The sequence below is a fragment of the Syngnathoides biaculeatus genome, chromosome 5, assembly GCF_019802595.1.
Source record: "Syngnathoides biaculeatus isolate LvHL_M chromosome 5, ASM1980259v1, whole genome shotgun sequence".
Lineage (NCBI taxonomy): Eukaryota > Metazoa > Chordata > Actinopteri > Syngnathiformes > Syngnathidae > Syngnathoides > Syngnathoides biaculeatus.
Genome location: NC_084644.1, coordinates 11,558,468 through 11,583,288, shown reverse-complemented (window position 1 = coordinate 11,583,288; position 24,821 = coordinate 11,558,468). Strand labels below are relative to the sequence as shown.

Sequence of the window (24,821 nt, the reverse complement as noted above, 5' to 3'; positions counted from 1 at the left end):
ATTTAGTTTTACTTAAGTACATGACTTGAATCACGACTTTCACTTTTAACAGTCTTTTTTTTTTTTTTTTTTTTACAAGTACCTATACTTCTACTAAAGTACAGTGTACGAGTACTTGATTCCTCTACCGGTTATTTATTGACATTCAACTCCCACACCCCTCGGGAATGCTGGCTCATTGGGATGCAGCAAACATCGTGCAGAGACAGCAGCAGCTCATCTGTAGACTGTGGGATTAGAGGAGTTTCGAATTGAAAAGAAGAACCGAGTGCTTACAAAGGCGCTTGGTACACAAAAACGAGGTCAGGAAGTTCATTTGGGCAGTGATACAGAAACACAGCTGCCTTCCAAATGTTCAAAAGAAGTGAATTTTTGATACACTTCTATGCTCACATTTATCACCAGTGACATTAGATTGGAGAACTACAGGTGGGTCTTGGTTTTATATTCAATTAAATTAGTTCAAAACGTACAACAAGGACATTTTGTAGGTACGTTTTAACCTGGACAGAGTCTTGACTCGGTGTCAACTAGTCTTAGTGTTAACTGTTCCAAGTCTTGGACAAAACAAAGTTTCATCTTGACCCCTCAAAATGTGTCCTTTTCTTGATCTTGACTTCTCTAAGTCTTACTTTTAACCTGGTCTCAATCTGTCACGTTTTTGACTGGATCGTGACCAGCCTTGGTCTTAGTCTCAACCCCTCAAAGTCTTGGTCTTAAATTTTTCATGACCTACTTTGATTTTAGTTTGTCTCGACTCCTCCAATCTTGACCTTAATATAACTTAACTTAACTTTCTCATGATCATTCTCTTTCCGTGAGGCAAGATCTCCCCTAGAACCTGGACAGAGTTTTGACTCAATCTCAACTAGTCTTAATCTCAACTGTTCCAAGTCTTAGACCAAACAAGATTTCGTCTTGACCCCTAAAATTCACTTTATTTGATCTTGACTTCTCAAAATCTTACTTTTAACTTGTTCTCAATTTTTCATGTTCTTGACTGGATCTTGACCTGCCTTGGCCTTAGTCTCAATCCCTCAAAGTCTTGGTCTTACATTTTTCATGACTGACTTTGATTTTAGTTTGTCTCAACCCGTCCAATCCTGGCCTTAATAAGATCGTAGTTTATGACGTTATTGGTCTTTTAAAAAATTCAGTTTCTCTAAATCTTGGTCTTGGATTGTTCGTGACCTGTCTTGACTTGGCCTCAATCTACTTCAGTCTTATTCTTAGTCTCAAACCCTTAAAGCAGGGGTCTCAAAGTGGCTGCCCGCGGGCCATTTGGAGGCCTCAAGATGACAAGGTGGGGTGTACGGTTTTCGAGGCTGAAACCTTGACCAGGTTTGATGCAAGCAGAGCAACATTTTTCATTGAGTGAAAGTTACAGCAGTGTTGCCATGGAGTTTTATTAGTAGTGTTGCACACAACTTGCTTACAACAGCTTCCTTGTTTGTCCTTTTCTGGGTTAAAAAAATAAAGATGTTTGAAAAGATTGGGGTTTTTTTTTTTAACTTAAATTGTGTGCAAGTGTGTGTGCACTGAAGCTGCGGCCCAGCCTCAGCCAGAACATGCCCCGAGCGGCCTCAAGGTCAATTACATTTGAGACCACTGCTTAAAGTCTTGCCTTTGCCATGATCTGAACTTTCTTTGGTCTGAGTCGTCTATCTCTCAAAGTCTTGGTCTTGACTTAACCTCAAACGGCATTGGTATTAGTCTTGATCTCACTCCGTATTGGTAAGTATTGATCTTGAAACTTCCAAGTCTAAATCTTATCTTGGTGTCTAACGGCCTTGTTTAGTTCTTGTTCTTGGCCTTAGTCTCAGGATCAAACCCTCAAAGCCTATCCAGCAACCACACCAGATGCTGGAGGTGGTTTGCGAACACTGGGGTGGCTTTGAGCAAAGCACCAAACCCAAAAACACTTTGACTATGACATTGATATGCCGCAATGATGTCAATGTATGTTAAATTAGGTCACATTACTACCACAATGGAATAATTTGCTAAAACTAACAAGATGTTACAGGATGAGTGCACAGGGAAATCCCCCCCAACATGTAAAATACGTGCTTTTCCTCCATGATGGTTGCGAAACACTGTTTTACTTTATCAGACTATAACACGCAGGCAGTCTTTATTGATGCTTGGTAACCACGGAGATTCAGCAATACAAGATTCACTTATTGTCATCATTACGTTTACACAACGACAATACTGTCTCAGCTCAGTGCAGCGCTTCATTGTTGGACAGGCCTGTAATATCGTTCCATTAACATCACTTTAAATTACACTTGCTTACGTTATAACATTCTTGTAATAATTTCCCGATGGTCAAGCTAAATATTATCCAAATCCTAAGAAAAAAAAAGGTTTTTAACTCAATCATTGAGTTCACCTGGAGGACTTGCTGAGGGATTTTCAATAATAAATGGTTTTCTTTTTACTCACACCAGACGTGGCTCACAGTGTGGAGGTGACAATGTGTTTGAAGCGGTGCTCTGCAAGCGATTAACCGCACATTTAACACTTAATCACAAATACTCGCAGAGTAAATCGAAAATGGTCCAAGTTTTTCCCTCTCTTCTCAGTGCACTCACAGGCAAAATATACTGTGCATATTGTGACTTTTTATTTTATGTATTTTTTACGAAAACCCAGGCACACTGACCAATACTTCCCTTTTTGTCTCACACTACTCTATGGAACAAAAGATTGGCATTATCTGTAGCATTTAATGTTCCAATCAGGCCCTCCAAAGACTGTGGTTACCCCAGCTGGTCCATTTCCAAAAGCAACTTGACCAAGGTGGATGTGAGAGAAAAGAGTGATAGCCGCAACAATACCATCATTCATACTGTCCGAGAAACCCAGAAGGATTTTCAACCAACGCAACTTTCCCTACACTCCAAACCTTCTAGAACTGAAACAAAGGCTGGTACACCCCAAAGACCAGACACCAAACACACGAAAAAAAGCAATACGATGCATGCTGTCAAGTGCAGTGACTAATGTACAGATACAGCTTCTTCTTCTTTTCCTTTCGGCTTGTCCTGCTAGTGGTCGCCAGAGCGTGTCATCTTAGATTAACCCACATTTGTTTGGCACAGTTTTACGCCGGATGCCCTTCCTGATGCAACCCCTCTGCATTTAGCCGAGGAGAGAAGCTTACAGCACCTGGTATTCCCATGCGGTCTCCCATCCAAGTACTAACCAGGGCCAAACCCTCTTAGCTTCAGAGATCTGATGAGATCGGGTGTTCTCACGGTAGCATGGCCGTAAGCTAATGGACAGAAACATACATTGGGATAACTATGGAAGCACTGAGCAGACATGGCACAACACAAACTACTCATGTCAAGACTCAGCTGTCTACCTGCACCTCAGAGAAACAAAACTTTTTTGAGGACAAAAAACTACATTTTGGACAGCGTATACAGATGGTTTGTAAAGTCATATACACAAAGGTGGAAAAAAACACTTTACAGAGGAGAGGGTTTATGACATCAACGATCTGCTACATACAATCCCGTCCTTTAAGCCACTCTAAAAAAACTCAATAATTCTGCCTCCAGCACGGCCTCCTTGAGCGTTGGATAAATCCGCAATCACTTTACAACTGAATGGAATATCGGCCGGCACAGGAGCTCAGCTGTAAAAGCGTTGGCCTCACAGTTCTGAGGACCCGGGTTCAATCCCGGCCCCGCCTGTGTAGAGTTTGCATGTTAATAAAATAAAGAATAAAGATATTTCCCGAACTGCCTCCACGTTTCCAGAGTCGTGTATTTGGGTCCAACTTCGTGTTCTGGTTACGACCAAACACAGTACACATTTAATATATACATGTTTTTTTAACCCATTCATGGGCAGGGTGGCAATTTTTTAGCCTTATTGAAATCAAAGTCTCCTAACCGAACACAATCAAGGAAATAACTTCTTTTTTGTTTATGGTTTAGTTGTTTGATAACTTTACTAATTTACAATCTTGTCCTAAAAATGGGACGCTTGCCGCGAGAGGGTACTTGGGTTTTCTTAGTAGATCGTCCCAAAAACCAGAATCAGAATCCGATTAAAACACTTTAATATTTTGATATACTGAAGGATATAATGTGTGAAAATCATGATCTCCCATGTGTAAAAAGTGTAAACATTTACAGCACATGTGCTTTGTAAAATGAACTGGTGTACATAATTGATATTTAATCAACTGCTTTTGCTCATAAAAATAAACAGAGGTAGAACAGTGTGACGGTTTCCAATGTCGCAAACTAATCCTAGCTGTTCACTGAGCTGAACTTTCACAAGATTTGCTAACATTTCATCTGAAGTCCAAATTTGTTCACCTTTAGGGCCACCACACTTGGGAGGTTCTATTGTACGATACAAATTACTGACAGAAAAACCACACTTCCAATCATTCATCTCCATTTAGGTTGTTTCAACATGATTTTGTCACATTTGTCATGATTCACAACTCTTTTCTCGCACTATATTTTTTCCTCTGTCCGGCGATTTCTTGAAACGGGCCTTGGTATCGCTGTGTACAAATGAGGTGTGGCATATGAACAAAGACAGAAGCTCCTGGCTCTCTTTACTCTTTCCAGTGAATACAGATGGTTGAAAAAGAGGAAATAAATAAAGAAAGAAAGCCTTTCCAGTGACTTACGCCTCCACTCTCAAAGAAATGACACTTGGATGGCTTTACAAAGTGGCTTTTAAGTTTTAAGATCGTGAAAGTTGATTTGTGGTGTTTTTCCTTGTGAAATCCACAAATGTTTTGATGCTATGTAGTATGCAAAGTGAACTTGGACACAGTGGTAGCTGTCACGGTGGTTCTTTACTTAAGAACAGATCCATTAAGGGGGGATAATTGTTCGATTCCGCGCGGAATTTGTAAGCTTACTCAAACGGAAAAGAAATTAACAGCTCAACTTTGGTTTCTTTTGACCGCAGCACTTCCCCCCGAAGCTTTCTCTCGGTCATTTAGATGTTCACCATAAATCACAAGGTGGGCCTATATAACTGCAAAATGTACAGTTGAGTTTTTTACGGGACTATCATGTGTGCTAGCAATAGTTTTTTCTTTGTGACCAAGGTCCCAATTGCACTCAGATCGTTCACAAGTTCTTGCCTTGTACTTTCAGCCACCTCTTTTAATTTTCTCACGATCATCCTCTTTCCGTGAGGCAAGATCTCGCCTAGAACCTAGACAGAGTCTTGACTCGGTCTCAACTAGTCTTAATCTCAACTGTTCCAAGTCTTGGACAAAATAAAGTTTCATCTTGACCCCTCAAAATGTGTTCTTTTCTTGATCTTGACTTCTCTAAGTCTTACTTTTAACTTGGTCTCAATCTTGTCATGTTCTTCACTGGATCTTGACCTGCCTTGGTCTTAGTCTCAACCCCTCAAAGTCTTGGTCTTACATTTTTCGTGACCTACTTTTATTTTAGTTTGTCTCGACCCCTCCAATCTTGACCTTAATATAACTTAACTTTCTCATGATCATCCTCTTTCCGTGAGGCAAGATCTCACCTAGAACCTGAACAGAGTCTTGACTCGATCTCAACTAGTCTTAATCTCAATTGTTCCAAGTCTTGGACAAAACAAGGTTTCATCTTGACTCCTCAAAGTCTTGTTCTTTACTTGATCTTACTTTTAACTTGGTCTCAATTTTTCATGTTCTTGACTGGATCTTGACCTGCCTTGGCCTTGTCTCGACCCCTCCAATCTTGGCCTTAATATAAATTAACTTTCTCATGCTAATCCTCTTTCCGTGAGGAAAGATCTCGCCTAAAACTCCAGACTGAGGGCATCTGTTTTCCAGTTTGGAATGACCACACTAACAGCCGTCAACTTTTCACAAGGCCTTTTGTTGATGGTTTTGTAAGGTTTCGAGGTGAGTGCCGGTTGATAATGTTGTCCCTTCTGCCTTTTATATAATATATAAATGTCTTCAATTTTACATACACTACCATTTAACAAAAGGTTCCCCCCCCCCTTTCTTTGCAAGTGAGCAAATTTACAAATTCAGGAAAGATCAAATCCCTATTTTCCTCACTCTGCGTGCTTCCATTTTATCGCAAAGTCCTCGAGCACTAAGTGGCTTTCATCAGCTGTCAGTCGTTGTTTAGTCCGGCCTGTCTGAGCCCACCGGTGTTCCATGTTTTTTTTTTTTTTTTTTTTTTTACTCAAAGCAATATACTCTGCAACCGCTAAACTATTATCCGCAACGAGCGCATTTGCATGTCATCCTGACCTTGTTTAACATAATCCACAGCTCCAACTTTGTGTGGATTTCAACGACTTCTGCCACCCTGAAAGACATCTGGAACATCATATGCTTGTCATGTGTCCTCCAGTGCTTTCCAAGTAAATTCCCGCTGTAGTAAATAATCTCCTCAGTAGGAGGCAGAGAGAAAATGTGATAAACTCTGCTGTTTATGATGCATTGTGTATTCTTGTGCTTTTAGTGGGCTGTAAATGTGTGTGTCTGTTCACTGGACGGTGCTCTTATTCTTTTGGAAATGCTGCAAGAATGCACTTATCTGGACAATAGCCTATCATATATGTCATTTTTCAGTTGAGACATTGTTCGGTAGTCCTTGCGTGTTCCCCGAATGCTTCATGACAGCAAAAACATTCAACATCTGTCCAGTCTGGAGCTCATCCCAGTTGACTTCAGGCAAGAGACTTCGTATAGTACACCGTGGACTGGTCGCAAGCCAATCACAGGTAATATTTAAGTAAAACATTTACACTTACTGGCGGCACAGTGGATCAGTTTGAAAGCGTTCGCCTCACAGTTCTGAGGTCCCGGAGCCGACTGTGTGGGGTTTGCATGTTCTTCCCGTGCCTCCGTGGGTTCTCTCCGGGAAATCCGCTTTCCTCCCACATCCCAAAAACATGCAACATTAATTGGACACTCTAAATCGCCCCTCGGTGTGATTGTGAGTGCAGCTGTTTGTCTCCATGTGCCCTGCGATTGGCTGGCAACCAGTTCAGGGTGTACCCTGCCTCCTGGCGGTTGACAGCTGGGATAGGCTCCAGCTCTCCCGCGACCCTAGTTAAGTATAAGCGGCTAAGAAAATGGATGGCTGTATCCTCATGACGTAGTATTGACTAATTGGATTGAATGTTTCATTTGTGAATTTGTTACGTGTTTAATAATTAGGGTTGGCCAAGTATCAATACCAGATATCAGTGACCAATGCCAGCCTTATTTCAAGGTATTGGGAACTTGTGAAACTGGATCACTGAAAATAGTCCATTACAGAAAAAGAATAAAAATCCAGTGGGTGAGACTGGGTTGAAAAAAAAATACAATATACTGTACTTACTGTATACACAATGCACTCTCGCAATCAATTACATACCTTTACCTACCTCAGCTTCGGTCCAACTAAAAGCTCTGATATGATTGTGACATATCGTCACATAAATCTAAAATTCCTGCATAAATGAAATAATTTTTTTTCTTTTTAGATTGATTTTTTAAAAGTACACTACTTTTTTCCCTCATTTATATTTATATTAAAATTGCACAATTTATCAATTCTCACATATTTAATTGATCTAAAGAAAACATATTTTCTTGTAGAGATAGGGTTAGGTTAGGGTTAGGGTTAGAGAAAACCTACAACTTTATTCTCGTTAAAACTATAAAAATATCAAGTATTGTAAAAATACGCAACTTTTTAATTCCTATGGTAGGGATTTTAGGGGTACATGGGGTAGTCATGTTTAATTACTGGGAAGATTACAGTGGAAGAAACAATCTCAAGAAATCTTGCCATTATATATAAAATGTATACATTTTAAATAAAGTGGATGTTCACAGGATACAAAAAAAAAAAAAAAAATCAATTCTGTTGTACTCACCTTGGAGTCATTGGAGTGTCCAGCAGAAGGCGGCAATGTTTGAAATCAACAGCACTGAGAAGAGTTCCCTGCGGCATCCCTGCCTCAACAGAATCACTGCACAGTCTACAAAGAACCACACCAACACCTATTTTAAATCCTTGTGCTCGGCAAGTTCAGCATCTTTTCCTTCACTGTTCAGCTTCATCCAATCCGACCGGGGTAGGAAGAGGACGCCGTACACGGCCGCCACGGCACGTGCCTTGAGGACGTTCAAGTCCAGTTGCCTCGCTGAGTCTATATTTGCACCGGAGTCATTAGCATCATAATGTTGCGAGTACACAACAGTTATGAACAATGAATTTTTTAAAGATTGTTGTGAAGTAACCGCAGATTTGTTAAAAGTCCTATTGAGTCAAGAAGGGGTCAAGTCACAAATTGGGCTTTTTTTTTGGGGTGGGGGGGGGGTTTAAGTTCAACTGGTAGCCTCATACTTTTTATCTGGAAGTATTCAAGCCAGGATTCTGGCAGTTCTTTCATCTTTAACATTTTCAGGGGTCGTGTTCTCACTTGTTGTTTTTTGTGACCACTGCATTTGGTTCCACGGTCATGAGATTGTTGGAATTGGATGGAATTAACTTTTGAAATGAAAGTCATACAGGGATAAATTACCAGAGCACTGGCCCAGATATTTTGAGGATTTAGCATTGCAGCAGGACCACCTGAGTTCTTCTACAATGTTTTTTTTTTTCAATTAATCAATCACTCATCTAAAAAATAAATTTTCATTTGTTAAAAAACACAGGACATTATTTCAAGTATACCCTATATAATCAGATATAAATTGACAGTGGAGAAAATGCACACATTTCTCATGATTCAGAAGCTGGTTTTGTCCGTAACGTCACAAAATGGGCAAAGATATACTTGTATACATTTCTGAATACTTATCTAAAGTAAAAAGCAAAACCAAATTTTTGCAAATCTCTTATTTTGATTTAACATAAAGATTATCAAATGACACTCCTGGAGGACTACACAAATCTGAGAAATGTTCCCATCGCGAGTAAGTGTTGAGAGGCTTGAATTAGGGGCATTTGGACGATTATAAGTGATTAATTGATTTTTCCATTATCAATTAATCACTTAGAGACGTCGATAAATTCAATAAATGATTAGTAGTCAAGTAAGGCTGGGATTATGGCTGTTTCATTGTCTTTTGAGGTTGCAAATATGTTTTAAAGGACAAGTCAAACAGTGTTTTGATTGCTGCTCCATGATATGAAAGTTCAACATTATAAATAAATGAAAGTGCTGTTTTTGTGTCATTCGTCATCATAATTTGAGCCAACTCGGTATCCATGACATAAGACTTGGCTTTGCACCTGCAGACCTGACGGCCACATTAGCAGCATTGACCCTCTTCCTCTCCTCCTTCCTCATCCGCCGCTGCTCAAGTCGGCGTTGTCCGGCCGCCGCCTCTGCGCGCCGCACCTCCCGCGTCAGGCTGAAGTGCACCATTTGCATCTGGAGCATGGGCACGATCAGGTTGTAGCTGTCCACCATCTTGTTGAGCTTCGCCAGCTCTTCTCCGGCGCGCGTGCGCAGTTCCTCCCAGCGGAGACGCTCTGTCACACCGAGGGGCTCGCCCAGCCCGGCCCGCCCGTCCAGCAACTCCCCCCGGATGCGGGCGGCTGCCTCGCGGATGTCGCGCTGCCTGATCACCCAGGACGGCTGGTAGCCGTTGTCCATGAGGATGCGATTGAGGTTGTGTGTCATGGGGTCGGCGTAAGGGTTGTGCTCGAACTTGTTCAGCGGCTTTCCGGTACCGCTCAGGTTGCGGAAATCTCCCCGGGCCATGGACTCCTGAATCAGATCCTCCACCAATCGCTCCACCGCCTGGGTGATTTTTATGCTCCTGCTGCGCTGCCGCACGTCCCGCTCTATCAGCGCCCCATCGGCAGCCGCCGCCCTCTCATGCGACCTCTGCCGGTAGTTCAGAACCTGCTCGGCGGCTCTGTCGGCGCGGAAGTGCCGGTACTGGCGCTCACGTTGGCTGGGGGTGCCTGAGCCTACGCCCTCGTAGCTGAGGTAGTGTCTATGTTGAGGGGCAACACCCGAAGACGGGTCCTCGACCTCATCCTGCGTCGCGTCCTCCCGCCGAGCCTCACTGCGGTGCACCAGCACGGACCGGTAGGCCTCCTCCACCCGGGCGAAGAGGGCCGCATCAGCGGTAGGCGCGCCAGAGTCCGGATGGTAGAGCTTGGCCAGGCGGAGGTACGACTCCTTTGCCTGTTCAGGGCTGATGGTGTCGCCTTCTGGCAGCTGCAGTAGGCGGTAGCTCTCACGAAGGTTGTTGCTGAGCTGAGGTCTGGAGCTCAGGGTTCTGAGCCAGCAGGACCGGCCAGAACGGAGCAGCAGGAAGGATCCGTGATGTGAGAAATTACAGGACACCAGGAGATGGGAACTCATTTCTCACCACCCTCCTGGAAGGAGCAGACGCAACGATCACAATGTACCCTGCGCTCTGCTTTAAATAGTAATTAGCTTTTAAATAGTAAGAGCAATAATTGAAGAATAACAAGAAAGTGACATGTGAGGGGGGAACTACAATATATTATTGTACTGTGGGGCTTTAGTCACAGTCACTCCTGTTCTAACTTTTAATTTGTTTGTGATTGTCCTGTGCAAGCTAGTTAAACCACATTGTATGGTGAGCTGCTAACTGGCTTTAGGCTGGACTTAAACTGCAAGTGACACCAAGGCTGGATTTAAAAAATTCACAATTCAAATTCAATCCCTCGTTCTGATCTTTTGGACTGTCTATTACCATGTACACATCACATACACTGTATGGCGGTGTTAATGCTGAAACAACATGTGAAAAAATCTGATATTTTTGTGCTCAAGTGGTACAGTTTGGATATGTATCATGCCAGTGTCAATAGGGGAAAAAATGCATGGACTAGAATATCTTCAGATTGAATTCAGACCTTTTCAAAAGACTTTTGAAAAATTGAGCATGAAGACATCAATAGGATACACTATCAATGCCACATTGCAAAAACACCGATTTCTGATGAAGACACACGCGTCTGCTCTAAAAGGACAAATACAGCACATAAAAGAAAGTATTTAAATCTAATTAACCGAAAACCAAAGATAATTATTGTCTAAATGTGCGACATAAGATGCGACTTGATGTGGAGCAGTGCAGGGGCTACATTCATTTTTAAAAAATAGAGGGGAATTAAAGCCCAGGTCAACTCTTTGTTAACGTCCATGCTGTGCGAACTTGAAACAAACCAGGGAGGTTTACATGCAATTTTGGTGTCTGCACGTTGTTTCGTTTGCTCTGTGAGCGTAAACACAGACATAGGGCATGTGATGCATGTAGCTGGACGTAGAAGCCAAATATCCCAAAAATCGGATCACATAAAGGCTGGAGATTCGAAAACATGACCTTTGAACTGTGAGGCACACGTGAAAAAACAAAATTATAAATGGGTCATGAAGGATCAACCCCAGGAACAGAATATAAATTAAAGTTTTAATAACGTCCCCTCTGAATACTATGTTTTTTGTTTATAAAAATAAAATAACATAATTAATAATAATCATACAGTAAAAATGCGGCGACTCGTATAGGTGACGCCAAAAATGCCCGGATGATACACTTGCTCTAGCTAAGAGCTACCTCGCTGGTGAGTCAAGTAAGCCAAAATAAGTACCTCCAGCAAATCTGTCGTACTATTAGCGATGGATTCTGGGTAAAAATCAGTCTAGCATGGCAATTTACTACCTGGAAACTATGTAACAGACAGGCAATGACAAGTACGAGTCGAAAATCGAAACCTTTCTGTGCAGGTTGGTTTGCTGCTTCTTCTTCGTTTGCTTATTTTTCCAATGCTGATTGGTGAGAAAAGCGCAATGGTGACATCTGGTGGACCGGAACCTATACAGCATCCTTCCATTCATTTTCCGAGTCGCATATCCTCACAAGGGTCGCGGGAGTGCTGGAGCTTATCCCAGCTATCTTCGGGCAGGATCCGGGATACACCCTGAAGTGGTTGCAAGCCAATTGCAGGATATACATAAACGCACAATCAGTCATACCAGAATTTACGAAAAAAAAAAAAAAAAAACTAGGAGAGCATCCAAAATTCACAGAGGCAGGGCCGGGATTTGAAACCAGGTTCTCAGAACTGTGAGGCAGACACTAACAAAAAACAAAAACACCAGTCGTGTACCCTGCCGCTCTAATAAAATTCATTAAATTTGTGATTCGAATTTTTTGGGGCTGTGACAACTTTATTCTACCTTTATTCTATTTTTTTGCATGTTGTAAATATATGTAACTTTATTCTCATAAAATTCACTTCTTTTGTATTTTTACTAAGTTTCGCTTTCATTCTAAAATACTGTATTCAAAATTTCTCCTGATGTTATGGGCCAAGCAACAACAGGCTGTCGTTTTTTTTTTTTTTTTTTACAATGGCGGACTGTTGTGTTCAATAATATGCTAATACAGTAGTAAAGTTAAAATTACAATAAATATTTGTAAAAAAAAAAACGAAAAAAAACTTGTGGGCTTTAAATACAATGTTGTTGTTTTCCTTTCGGCTTTAAATACAATACATGCATTAAAAATAAAATTGAATCAAATAAAAACACTAGCGACACCCAGTGGACCAAGGTGAACACCACACCCAGCCTCACATTTTATTGGTCAACAACACAAACGCCCAAACGTTATAAATATATTAGCCGGCATTTTAGCAAACACGAAGGAACAACGAGCAATCTTCCCGCAGGTAAAACTAATAGAAAGAACCGAGTCCGCTTGAGCGAGCTACTGCCCCCCAACGTCACTTCCTGCTTATTCTCCAAAACAAATCCCTCGAGAGGATTTTCATGGCTGGAGTTACAAAAAGCAACATGTGTCAAAATCATGTATTATGGTGAAAAAACGTCTGTGTGCATACCGGCTGACGTTTTTTTCCATGATATACTAGAAAATCATCCGTTTCATGACACTTGACCTTTAAGGCTGTGCAATTGGGCAATTTGTTGAAAGGGGTGCGTTAAATAAAATAAGTAGTAAGCAGTCTGCCTTTGGCTTTACAAGCTAACCTTTTTGTTTCTAGGGTTTACCAATCTTTTCAATCACTACACTGATATTTAGTTGTTTTTTTTTTTTTAGAACTGCTTCTTCACATCTTTGTAGCATGGAGTCAGCCAACTTAGTGGCGCCTTTCAGCTGTTCATATACCAATAAAAAATATTTTGAAAACATGGATCAATGTGGTTAGTCACATTGGACCGCTATTATTTTATAAATAAAAAAATTATTTATATAAATATTTGTACGAAAAGCCTTTGTAGGCTATGGATTTAAAAAAAAAAACAGGTCTATGGTTTGAATCCCGGCTCCGACTGCCCGCTGTCAAACTGTCCCTGTGCAAAGGTACTGAACCCGGAATTTTTTCCCAGCCGGCCTGGCAGTCTTGCATGGCAGTCCATGTAAATTCACATCAAGATTCGTTCAGTATTGCACCGATGAGATGATCATTTTTCTTGAGGATGTCAAAACATTTTTTTGCCAAATCTGCGACCCCGGACATATATTTTCCTCATCTTTTTCGCACAGTATATTATGACTTTTTCAGCGAAGGTGTCGTCACTGTCGTAATCACTCCCATCGTCGCTGTCGTAGCTGTCATCGTTGTCATCATCTTCCTCTTCTGCTTCCTCTGACGCTGGGTTGTCATTATTCTCTGCTGGTGGCTGTGATGCCGCTATGGAAAAAAAAATAAAACTTTTAAAAACATCCATCCATCCATCCATTTTCTTAGCCCTCACGAGGGTCACGGGAGTGCTGGAGCCTATCCCACCTGTCACCGGGCAGGAGGCAGGGTACACCCTGAACTGGTTGCCAACCAATCGCAGGGCACGTCGAGACAAACAACAGTCGCACTCACAATCACACCTAGGGGCAATTTAGAGTCTCCAATTAATGTTGCACGTTTTTGGGACGTGACAAGAAAACCGGAGTGCCCGGAGAAAACCCGCACAGGCACGGGGAGAACATGCAAACTCCGAACAGGGAGGGCTGGGATTGAACACAGGAGCTCAGAACTGCGAGGCCTGTGCTTTCCATCTGACCCACTGTGCCGCCCTTTTAAAAACATTTTAAGTTATTTTTAGAGATTACTGTTTTCATATACAAACATGTCCTAAGTACAATATGTTCCTGTATTCCTACGTATTGTTATTCCTTTTTTTTTTGTTGCCTGAACTGTTTTTTATGATTTTAGGAAAATACAAACTAGGATAAAAGGCTTCCAGATTTTGGACATACGTCGGGGCAAAAAAAAGGTCAAATAACTCCGGTATCTCAACTTCAAAATGGGCTGATGCGGAATTTCTGCCTGAAGGTGCAAGGTGTCAAGAAAAAAAAAAAAAAAAAAAAATATATATATATATATATATATATATATATATATATATATAAACAACAAAGTTATACTCGGAAAGATGTTTGCACCGCCAGAATCCCTGACAGATTCAGTGTATGGCAACTGATAAAACGACAAAAACGAAAAAAAACAACAACACCGGAGCATCTGTAATAGTAGTCAAACGGTCTCTTTTTAAGAGATTATTTAAAGAGTAATGTAAATACAACCTGATTCATGAGAAAGATCAATTGAGCATCCTTTTTATTGTAAAATGCTAATCACCAGCGCGCTAATGCTAGTCATGAGTGCTAATTGTTTAGATAATGATTTATTCATCTAAAAAGTTTTTAGTTATACCGTACACTCAGTACTGACATTTGCAGTTAAAGGATAAAATTCCAGCCCTCGTAAATGACAATAAAATCCATGTTCGTGAAGTAATTGAAAAAAAGATATATGAAGAGTTTGTTTTCAAAACGAGACATAGGCATTTTTTTCAGATTTACGAAACTCGCGCCAAAATTATCTATTCGGAGCTGGATAATTTTGGCGCGAGTTTCGTAAATCTGAAAAAAATGCCTATGTCTCGTTTTGAAAACAAACTCTTCATATAGAATAAAGCTTTGTCAGCTGTTTGGGGTGGTTTAGTTTACTGATTATTTCAACTCAGTCTTATTAAATTTATGATTTGGAGGGATCTAAAATTTTTTTTTTTAATTCAGGTGGAATTAATTTTACAGTATATGAGTAGTTCTGATTCTGGTGTATAGAGTTTGTGGTATTGTTACGCTATTTCATCCAAATTTAAAGGCAGAATACGCTATGTTGGGTGTGAACTATTGATAATAGAGAAATTCTTTGGGTCAAGTAAAAAAAAAAACAACTCTGTATAGCCATCTCCACATACACTTTCTGGCTTATAACCCGCAACTTTTTTCCACACGCTTTCAACCCTGCGGTTTTTGCGGTGATGCAGCTAATTTGTGCATTTTATTCTAACGGCCGCAAGCGGCCACTCTAGTGGAAAAGGTAAGAGTGAGACTGGTGGAATATATATGTCGAGGAAGTGACTTTTACCGGTCCGGCCCTGTTAGCGCTGCGCTAGCGTGTTACTGCCGTGTTTTTACCAGTATGTTTTTTTTTTTTCTAACTGGCTCTGTTAGCGTGGTGCTAGCTCTCTGTGTATCGTTTTTTCTTTGTTAATATTCGTATTTCATTGTGGGCACTTGCGGCTTTTACACAGCTGCGGCGTATGTATGTACCAAATGTACTGGGTGAGGTTTATAATCAGGTGCGCTCTGTAGGCCAGGAATTACGGTAATTAGATTTTTTTGTTTGTGTTTTTTTTTTTTTTTTTTTTTTAATTTGTATGTGTGAAGGGAGTGTTAATTTCAGTCCTTGAGTTTAAGTCGTAAATCTGGTCTTGTTCATCTTAAAGCTACGGTCCAATAGACCAAATGGAAATCTGGGCACTTTAGACCTCTGCAGTGACTGGAACGGTAGGTGCAATAAGGATAATCCAAATCTGGAGTTACTATTTCTCCGTATAAACCAGGTGCGTCAAACTTATTTTTGCCACAGGACACGTTATAAACCACAAAAATGTGTCATCGCCTAATATATATACAACTAATTGATGATGAACCAGTTTAACAAAAAAATCAAAGGCAAAGAAAATAATATTGTCCAAGTTATGGTTAAAAAGTTTGGTAAAATATAATGCATCCACCATCTCATTGTTATTATTTGTTAATAATGACAATTTAAAATTTTCTTTTTTTTTTTTTTTTCAAGAATCATGGTTGCTGATATCCATGATTGCTTACACAGACCCCATAAAATGCTGCGGTGGGCCACATCTGGCCCCTGGGCCTTGAGTTTGACAACTGTATTAAGAGGTTCCTGATTTGTATAAAACGCTTAGGACGAGATGGTCAGGAAACATTCTGGAACACAATGAGAAATCTAGGTACAATACGAGTTCTAATAATCTTTACTTGATTTTCTTAATTTTATGATCACCTTTTGCCACTTTGGGGAGCAACCAGTTCATTTGATTTATTTACCGTCGATAACCAGCGATCCCTCTTGGGTGCGCATAGAGTCAGGTATCGGTGCTAGTGCCATGGGAGGAATCATCCATCGTTTTTCTGCGTTTTCATTTAGGACCACAGGGTGAAACCTCGGAAAAAGAGGATGCAGTGTCTGGACTGGTCCCAAGTCAATCGCTGGGCATCCTGTGGCGAGAAAGTCAGAAAAGACAATTGACGTTTTACCCACACAAATGCGTACGATGCATTTTCCTGTCCGGGATTTGACTTGAAGACCGCGTCGTTTGAAGCGGATACTTTGCGAAATAAAAAGAAAACGATAAGACTCACGGTAGTCTGGAGTTGCATTCGAGGACTGTCTGTCAATGCGTGTGCCAAAACAGGACCTTGTTCAGCGGGCCACACACGTACCAACAATCGGGCTCGTTTCATAACGATCGAAATCAGCAAAAGTGCGATCATCCAATCATTTGTCTGTCAACGATTAGCCTGTTGTGTGGGGGATTGTTGGGCATGTTTATTTATTTTAGTGTATCAAGATTATCCTCAGCATTTTATCCTTAAATACAAGGTTTGTTGGGAGTATTTAAAAAAAAAAATTTTCATGAGTGATTTGTGTTTTTTGGCGTGCGGGGGGGTTGTTAGGAGGTTGTTTTTTTGTTTTGTTTTGTTTTTAAAGACGATCGCGAGCGAACACCACAGAATAATCGCAGAGGACAATCTTTTAGTGAAAACTTTAATTGACCCCGGATAAATTTGCAATCATTAATACCGAACATGCTGAAAATGTACAATTGTCAGTCATGACACTTTCCTGTTCAAAACCTGGGAGGAAAACTCACTATTAACACGTCCCACACCACAAGATAATTACAAATATTAACAATAACCCTGGAAACCAGTTTTTAAAGTCAAAGGCAAGTGAAAATAGTTTGTTCAGATATTGTCTAAATTATGGTAAAAAGGTGTTTGGTAACATATAATGCATCCACAATTTCAACGTTATTATTATTTGTTAATAATGACAATTGAAAAGTTTTCAAATTTTTTTTCTTCCAAGAATCATAGTAGTTGACGCACATGATCGCTTATGCGGGCCACATAAAATCATGTGGTGGGCCACATCTGGACCCTTGGCCTTGAGTTTGACACTTGTGATAGAAACTGTATTAAGCGCTTCCTGATTTGTATAAAAAGCTTCGGGGGAGATGGTAAGGAAACGTTGTGGAACACATCGAGAAAGGTACAATATTAGTTCTAATAATAATCTTTTCTTTAGTTTCTTTTATAGTTTCTTATAATCACTTTTTGCCACTTTGGGCAACAACTAGTTCATTTTTATTTATTTACCGTCGGTAACTTGTGATCCCGTTTGGGTGGGAAAAACGTCAGGTGGCCGTGCGGCTACCACGGGAGGATCCATCCGTTTATTTTCTGTTCTGCTGATAGTAGTTATGACGAAAGGGAGGCGGTCCCTATCCTCACTAAACTCCTGTGAAAGGCAGATCACACTCGGGAGTGGTCGGCAGTCAATATCAGGGCATCCTGCGGAAACAAAGTCAAAAATATAATTGACGTTTACCAACGCAAATGCGTACTATGGATTTCCCTGTGACTCGAACATTTGATTTTCTTACCTCGGACTTGCTGAATGTGAACATTTGGACTGCTTTTGGTGAGAGCAACAACTTCAGATGGACGTGCTGCTTCTGTGGAAACAAACGTAAAGTCAAAAACGATGCAAGTTTGTTTGCTTCGTTTGTTTTGAATGGAACGTCATTTTATAAGAGCAATTCTCAAGCTCAATTGTGGCCGACACGCTCGCTACTCGAACATTTGATTTTCTTACCTCGGACTTGCTGAATATGAATATTTGGACTATTTTTGGTAAGACCAACAACTTCAGTTGGACGTGCTGCTTCTGTGGAAACAAACGTAAAATCAAAAACAACGCAAATTTCTTTGCGTCGTTTGTTTTGAATAGAACGCCATCATTTTTAAAAGGATATATGAGAACATTGCAAAAACAAAAAGACAAATGAAATGAAAAGACTCACGTTGTCCAGGCGTTGCATTCGAGGACTGTCTGTCAATTCGGGCAATTTGTGAATCTGCGAGAAACAGAACATTTAAGCGGGCTAAACCATACCAACAATCAGAGCCTCCATTGCGAAGTAGATAATTCTGAGAAATTGTTCTTTGGAGTTGGCTGACTTAAAAGTGAATTCAAATAAGACTATTGGAGGAATTTTCTTATGGTGTGAGATGTGTGAAGCGTGTTTTTGGGGGGGTGAGGGGTGTTTGGGGAGATTTTTTTTTTTTATTTTATTTTAAAGATGACCTTCTGAGCAAACACCACAACATCATCGCTCAAGACAATTTCAGTCCTTGAGCTGGAGTGGTGAGTCTGCAGCTACACTGTAATAAAATGGAAATCTGGGCATTTTAGGCCTCCGTAGTGACAGGTATAGCAGGTATGTCAAACTCTTTTTTCGCAGGCCACATAATAAACCACAAAAATGTGTTATCGCCTGACATATAAAAACTTAATTGATGGTTAACAAGTTTTACAAATCAAACGGCACTGATAATAGCTTGTGTGGATATTATTCAAATTACTGTAAAAAGGTGTTTGATAAAACACAAAGCATGCACTAGCTGAATTCTATTTATGACAAGTTACATTTTTCATACAGCGTTCCCCCCCCCCCCCAAGAATCAGGGCAGTTGACACAATATTGCAGTATTGCACATAAAATGATGTGATGGGCCAGATCTGAGTTTAGGGTTAGGGTTTAAGATAAGATAAGATCCTTGAGTTTGACACCTGTGATAGAAACTGCATTAAGAGCTTCCTAATGTGAATAAAAAGAAATGAGAAATGTGTTTTCTTTATTTTCTAATTTTATCATCACCTTTTGCCACCTCAGGCAATAACTCATGTTCATTTGATTGATTTACCGTCGATAACTTGTGATCCCGCTTCGGTGGGAAAAACCTCACGTGGCCGTGCGGCTGCCACGGGAGGATCCATCCTCGCATTTTCTATCCTGCTGATACTATTCATGTTCAAAGGGAGGCGGAGCCTATCCCCGCTAAACTCCTGTGAAAGGGAAACCACACCTGGGACTGGTCGCCGGCCGATAGCATGGCATCCTGTGGCAAGAAAGTCAGAAAAGGCAATTGACGTTTACCCACACAAATGCGTACTTTGCATTTTCCTGTAGAAATGGGAAGATTTAGCAGATTTAGCAGCGGCACGTGATTAGCATTGGACACAATGCAGCTAAAATTACAACAGCGTCAACGACCCCACACAGAATAAGATCAATGACATCCTTAACCGAAACACCCTCCAGCGGGTCCAAAATGGTGCTGCTTAAGTACTGATTAGAAGTGTGCGATGGAACACCTAGGTGGACCGGACAAACTGCACACAACTACAATATTTGTCATGGTAGAAGGCCAAGACTGAAGCCTGAAGACTCCCATTACGGGCTAAATTGTTGCTGCTACGGTGCTGTCTAGAATTGATACAAGAGATGATAATTTACCTAACAGCAAGTACTGATATTGGAGTAAAAGCCAATTTTGATCATTACTGCTGGTCCAAAAATTGGACCCTCTCATATGGCCTAGAACTGTGGGGAGAGATCGTAGTATTCCTGTCCTAGTTGCACGGAAACCGCCTCTGTGTGAGCAGCTCTGACCACACTCGCGACTCCAACATTTGATTTTCTTTCCTCGGACATGCAGAGGCTGACATTTGGACTATTTTTGGCGAGAGCGACGACTTCAGAGGGACGTGATGCTTCTGCGGAAACAAACGTCAAGTCAAAAACGACGCGAGTTCGTTTGCACAAAGGTATTTTCCCAAAGGGGACGATCTCAGCAGACGATGGTCTGTTGTGGCTTTTGAATAGAATACGATCATTTTTTACATGAGAACATCGCAAATAAAATGAAAAATGAAGTGAAAAGACTCACGATAGCCAGGCGTTGCATTTGAGGACTGTCTGTCAATGCAGGCAATTTGTGAATCTGCAACAACAGGAACATTTAAGCAGGCTAAACCATACCAACAATCAGATTAAATGTGAGCTTCTTCCCTCCAATACGATCGAAATCACCAAAGGTCCGATCATCCGATTATTTGTGAACGATTATTCTGATGTGTGGGGATTGTTGGGCATCTTTTGTTTTTTTGTATATCAAGAACCTGTGGTTTGGGGTGTGTTGGGATGTTTTATCCATCAATCCATCCATTTCCTTTGCCGCTTATCCTCACGAGGGTTGCGGGGAGTGCTGGAGCCAATCCCAGCTGTCAACGGGCAGGAGGCGGGGGACACCCTGAACTGGTTGCTGGCACATGATGGGCTGATTTTCGCATGGTGTGAGGTGTGTTAAGTGTGATTTTTTTGGGAGGTTGGGCGTGGGTAGTTGTTAAGGTTTTTTTTAAGATTATTATAAGAGAACACCACAGGATAATCGCTCAGGACAATCTTTTAGTGACGTCCGACAAGCAAACCTTTGATCAACCCCGGATAGATTTATAATCATTCATACGTAATGAAAATTTACGATTGTCAGCCATTACACTTTGCTGATCAAAACCCAAGAGGGCCATTGCAATCAAAATCACCAAAAGTCCGATCATCCGATTATTAGTCTGTGAACGATTATCCTGATCTTTTTTTGTTTTTTTTTTTTTTCAGATATCAAGAGCCTGTGTTTTGGGGTGTGTTGGGATGTTTTATTTTAAGATTATTCTCAGCAATTATCCTTTAATGTGGGGTTTGTTGGGAGTGATTTTTTAAAAAAGCTTATTATGAGCGATTGTTCAGTGGTCTGAGTTGTCTCTGATTTGTATTTTTTATTCAAGAAGATAATTCTTAGCGATTGTTATTTGGTGTTGCGTGTCTTTAGAGTGATTTCAAAATATATAAATCCATTGTCAGCGATTTTTGTATGGGGTGAGGTGTGCTAAGTGTGATTTTTTTTTGGGCAGAGGTATTTGTTAGAAGGTTTTTTTTTTTTTTTGGTAAAGATTATCATGAGAGAACACCACAGGATAATCGCTCAGGACAATCTTTTAATGACGTCTGACAAGCAAACCTTTGATCGACCCCGGATAGATTTACAAAAATTTACGATTGTCAGCCATTACACTTTCCTGATCAAAACTCACGATTAAGACATTCCACACCACAGGATAATCGCTCAGGATCATCTTATAGAGACATCTGAAAATTGTGTCTTTGCTGACTTGATGTGAAGAAACGGGGAAAAAAGCACAAATTACAATTGATTATAATTGGAAAGTGTGCATCTTGCTCGGACCCGACCATTTTCTGAACCATCTGGGAAAAAAAAACAATCGCTCTTGTCACATCTCGCACCGCAAAATAATCCCTCATTCTAATGTTTTAGGGGCATAGGTGCAGATTTTGATTGAAATTGAAAAATGCAAAAAAATAGTCCCAATTATCATTGGTATGTGTGTATCCAGAGAAATAATCACAACCATTTACTTTATCATCTGAACAAACCGGAAGGGGAAAAAAAAAATCACTCTTAACACACCTCACACCAGATGATAAACATTTTTTTTCTTAACTGAGATAACATAATTCTGCCTTTGTAAACTTTGATCACAATGAAGGGAAAATGCTCAAATCTGACCCAGTTGTCTTTTTTTCCCCCAATGGAAAAGTTACTCTTAACACAGTCCAAAAAAAGAGGACAATCGCTCGCAATAAACGTGAAATTTCTTTAGTGACATGGGCTGGGGGGATTTTATTGATAAATTATAGTTATGCTGTAGCACCGGAGAAAAGGAGTCGGAGGCGGAGTGTCGGACACAGGAAAAGAACTTGCTTTATTGTTCGACATCACCAAACTAATCGCATAACGAACTCTGTTAACCTTTAACTCCGGAAGCGCAACAACAAAAACAGTCCGTGCGGAACCCCGCAACCCAACTCGAGGTCCCGCGGGTGAATTATGTAAACACCACAATGCCACAAATCATTAAAAACTTTTTTTTACTGAAACTGGCAAAAATGGGTGTTAATCCTTCCTATGTGGTATTAAACAGTTTCAGTAAGCACATTTTAAAGTGAAGCTTAGTAACATGCATAATGATAAAGTTTGTTTATGTGTATGAAATTGTTGGGGGGGGGGGGGGTTGCCCACCACTGGGAGCCAAAGTAGCCATTTTTATACTTTTATACTTCTAGCCCAGTGTGATTTTATTACCCTCTCGGTATGTTTACTTAGTATCGTGTACATATGTTGATACCCAAATGTTATATATTAAAACAAAAAACACACGTTTGTTTTTCGGGAAGGGGGCGGGGGGTTCCTTTAAAGTTGTATTTTTCTCGCTTTCGTGAACCGTCTTGGCGAATAAAACGTGAAACATTTAAGCGAAGAACGTTAAACTAAGACAAAGTAAACCGAAAACCGATTAAAAAAAAAGAAACTTCCTGCGTAGCGAAGTGAAAGTAAAAATAAAAATATCGAAAGGAACGGTAAGAGTGACGTCCATACCGAGCTGCTCCGCCTCGTCGAAGCAGCCGATGAGCCGCAAGATCTCGGAGACCACGACGGGGGCTCCGGCCTTTGTGAAGGTGGACACCAGCGCGTTGGTGACCTCCGTCCGGCTCTGGTCCTCCACCATGCTGAGGGTCACCTTTCGCTCCCCGCGCCGGTCCACCAGAGCCATGCAGAAGCGGTCGTAGTTCCTTTTGGACAAGTTCTCCAGCGAGTCCAAGATAGACAACCTCTCGGTGGCCATGATGGCACATCGCTGCTATCGTGACGCCTCGAGTGGGCGGGTTCGTCGAAAAAACACTAACCGGAAAGAGCAAAGGTTGTTTTTATTACGCCTGGATAGCAAAGACCTAAGATTCAGCGACTGTACTTGTTCAAATGATTTTGAGAATTCTAACTCTTTTCAACTACAACTTTCCCTGTTGAAAATGTAGTACTGAAGTACTATAGTGTGACTATTTCCATTACTTTCTCAAAGTAAGATAACTACATTTGATGACATGATTACTTCATTGTCTTTAAACGTGTGCATAAACAGGAGCTGAGGATGTTTCTTCTAAAATCATTATTTAGGAATTCCATATACAGTGAAGAAAATAAGTATTTGAACAACCTGCCATATTACAAATTCTCCCACTCAGAAATCATGGAGGGGTCTGAAATGTTCGTCGTAGGTGTATGTCCACTGTGAGAGACATAATCTAAAAAGAAAAATCGAGAAATCACAATGTATGATTTTTTTAACAATTTATTTGTGTGATACAGCTGCAAATGAGTATTTGAACACCTGAGAAAACCACTGTTAATATATGGTACAGTAGCCTTTGTTTGCAATTACAGAGGTCAAATATTTCCTGTAGTTGTTCATCAGGTTTAATTTTGGCCCACTCCTCCACACAGATCTTCTCGATTAGACAGGTTTCTGGGCTGTCACTGAGAAACACGTACTTTCAGCTCCCTCCAAAGATTTTTTATTGGGTTTAGGTCTGGAGAGTGGCTAGGCCACGGTAGAACCTTGATACAGTATCCTTCTTACAGAGCCACTCCTTGGCTTTCCTGTCTGTGTGCTTCGGGTCATCGTCATGTTGAAAGACCCAGCCACGACCCATCTTCAATGCTCTGACTGAGGGAAAGAGGTTGTTCCCCAAAATATCACAATACATGGCTGCGTTCATCCTCTCCTAAATACAGTGCAGTCATCTTGTCCCATGTGCAGAAAAACACCCCCAAAACATGACGCGACCACCCCCATGTTTCAAAGTAGGAATGGTGTTCTTGGGATGGAACTCATCATTCGTCTTCCTCCAAACATTGTTAGTGGAATTATGACCAAATTTTGGTCTCATCTGACCACAGAACCTTCTCCCATGACTCTTCTGTATCATCCAAATGGTCATTGGCAAACTTAAGACGGGCCTTGACATTTGCTGGTTTAAGCAGGGGAACCTTCCGTGCCATGCATGATTTCAAACCATGACATCTTCGTGTATTACCAACAGTCACCTTGGAAACGGTAGTCCCAGCTCTTTTCAGGTCATTGATCAAGTCCTGTCGTGTAGTCCTGGGCTGATTCCTCACCTTTCTCAGGATCATTGAGAACCCACGAGGTGATATCTTGCATGGGGCTCCACTCCGTCATGTTTAGCTTCTTCCATTTTCTAATGATCGCTGCAACAATGGACCTTTTTTCTCCAAGCTGCTTGGCAATTTCTCCGTAGCCCTTTCCAGTCGTGTGGAGTTGTACAATTTTGTCTCTGGTGGTCTTTGGACAGCTCTTTGGTCTTGGCCATGTTACAAGTTTGAGTCTTACTGATTGTATGGGGTGGACAGGTGTCTTTATGCAGCTAACGACCTCACACAGGTGCATCTGATTCAGGATTGTGATATCTGGATTGTTCTT

General features: G+C 40.9%; 2 protein-coding genes and 1 pseudogene across 11 annotated transcripts in view; all 3 read right to left on the bottom strand.

Annotated features, from left to right (window-relative positions):
- Positions 1-11,844, bottom strand: part of dnajc28 (DnaJ (Hsp40) homolog, subfamily C, member 28) — a 47,491-nt gene extending 35,647 nt beyond the window's left edge. For 3 of the 9 annotated variants that reach the window (XM_061818801.1, XM_061818802.1, XM_061818798.1), the window contains exons 1-3: positions 11,657-11,774; positions 9,240-10,340; positions 7,876-7,980 (exon numbers count right to left, since the gene is read on the bottom strand). In XM_061818801.1, coding sequence (XP_061674785.1) covers positions 7,883-7,980; positions 9,240-10,326 — 1,185 coding nt within the window. In that variant the 5' untranslated portion in view covers positions 10,327-10,340; positions 11,657-11,774 and the 3' untranslated portion in view covers positions 7,876-7,882. Of the gene's footprint in view, positions 1-211; positions 228-4,519; positions 4,535-6,859; positions 6,883-7,875; positions 7,981-9,239; positions 10,341-11,585 lie in introns of those variants that run through there. The other 6 variants (XM_061818803.1, XM_061818805.1, XM_061818799.1 and 3 more) reach the window with 6 other exon arrangements.
- Positions 3,163-3,281, bottom strand: LOC133501541 (5S ribosomal RNA; annotated as a pseudogene).
- A 1,592-nt stretch (positions 11,845-13,436) lies between the features above and the next one.
- On the bottom strand, positions 13,437-23,233 carry LOC133501348 (uncharacterized). 2 transcript variants are annotated; one of them, XM_061821036.1, is made up of 9 exons: positions 22,919-23,233; positions 20,354-20,407; positions 19,328-19,522; positions 18,424-18,477; positions 18,216-18,287; positions 18,004-18,075; positions 17,717-17,911; positions 16,382-16,552; positions 13,437-13,652 (listed from the first exon to the last, which is right to left on the bottom strand). In XM_061821036.1, the coding sequence occupies exons 1-9, from the start codon at positions 23,163-23,165 to the stop codon at positions 13,441-13,443; spliced, it is 1,272 nt and encodes a 423-aa protein (XP_061677020.1). In that variant the 5' UTR covers positions 23,166-23,233; the 3' UTR covers positions 13,437-13,440. The 2 variants fall into 2 exon arrangements, with proteins under 2 accessions (XP_061677020.1, XP_061677021.1); XM_061821037.1 differs by having other exon boundaries at positions 19,490-19,522.
- Positions 23,234-24,821: the final 1,588 nt, after the last annotated feature.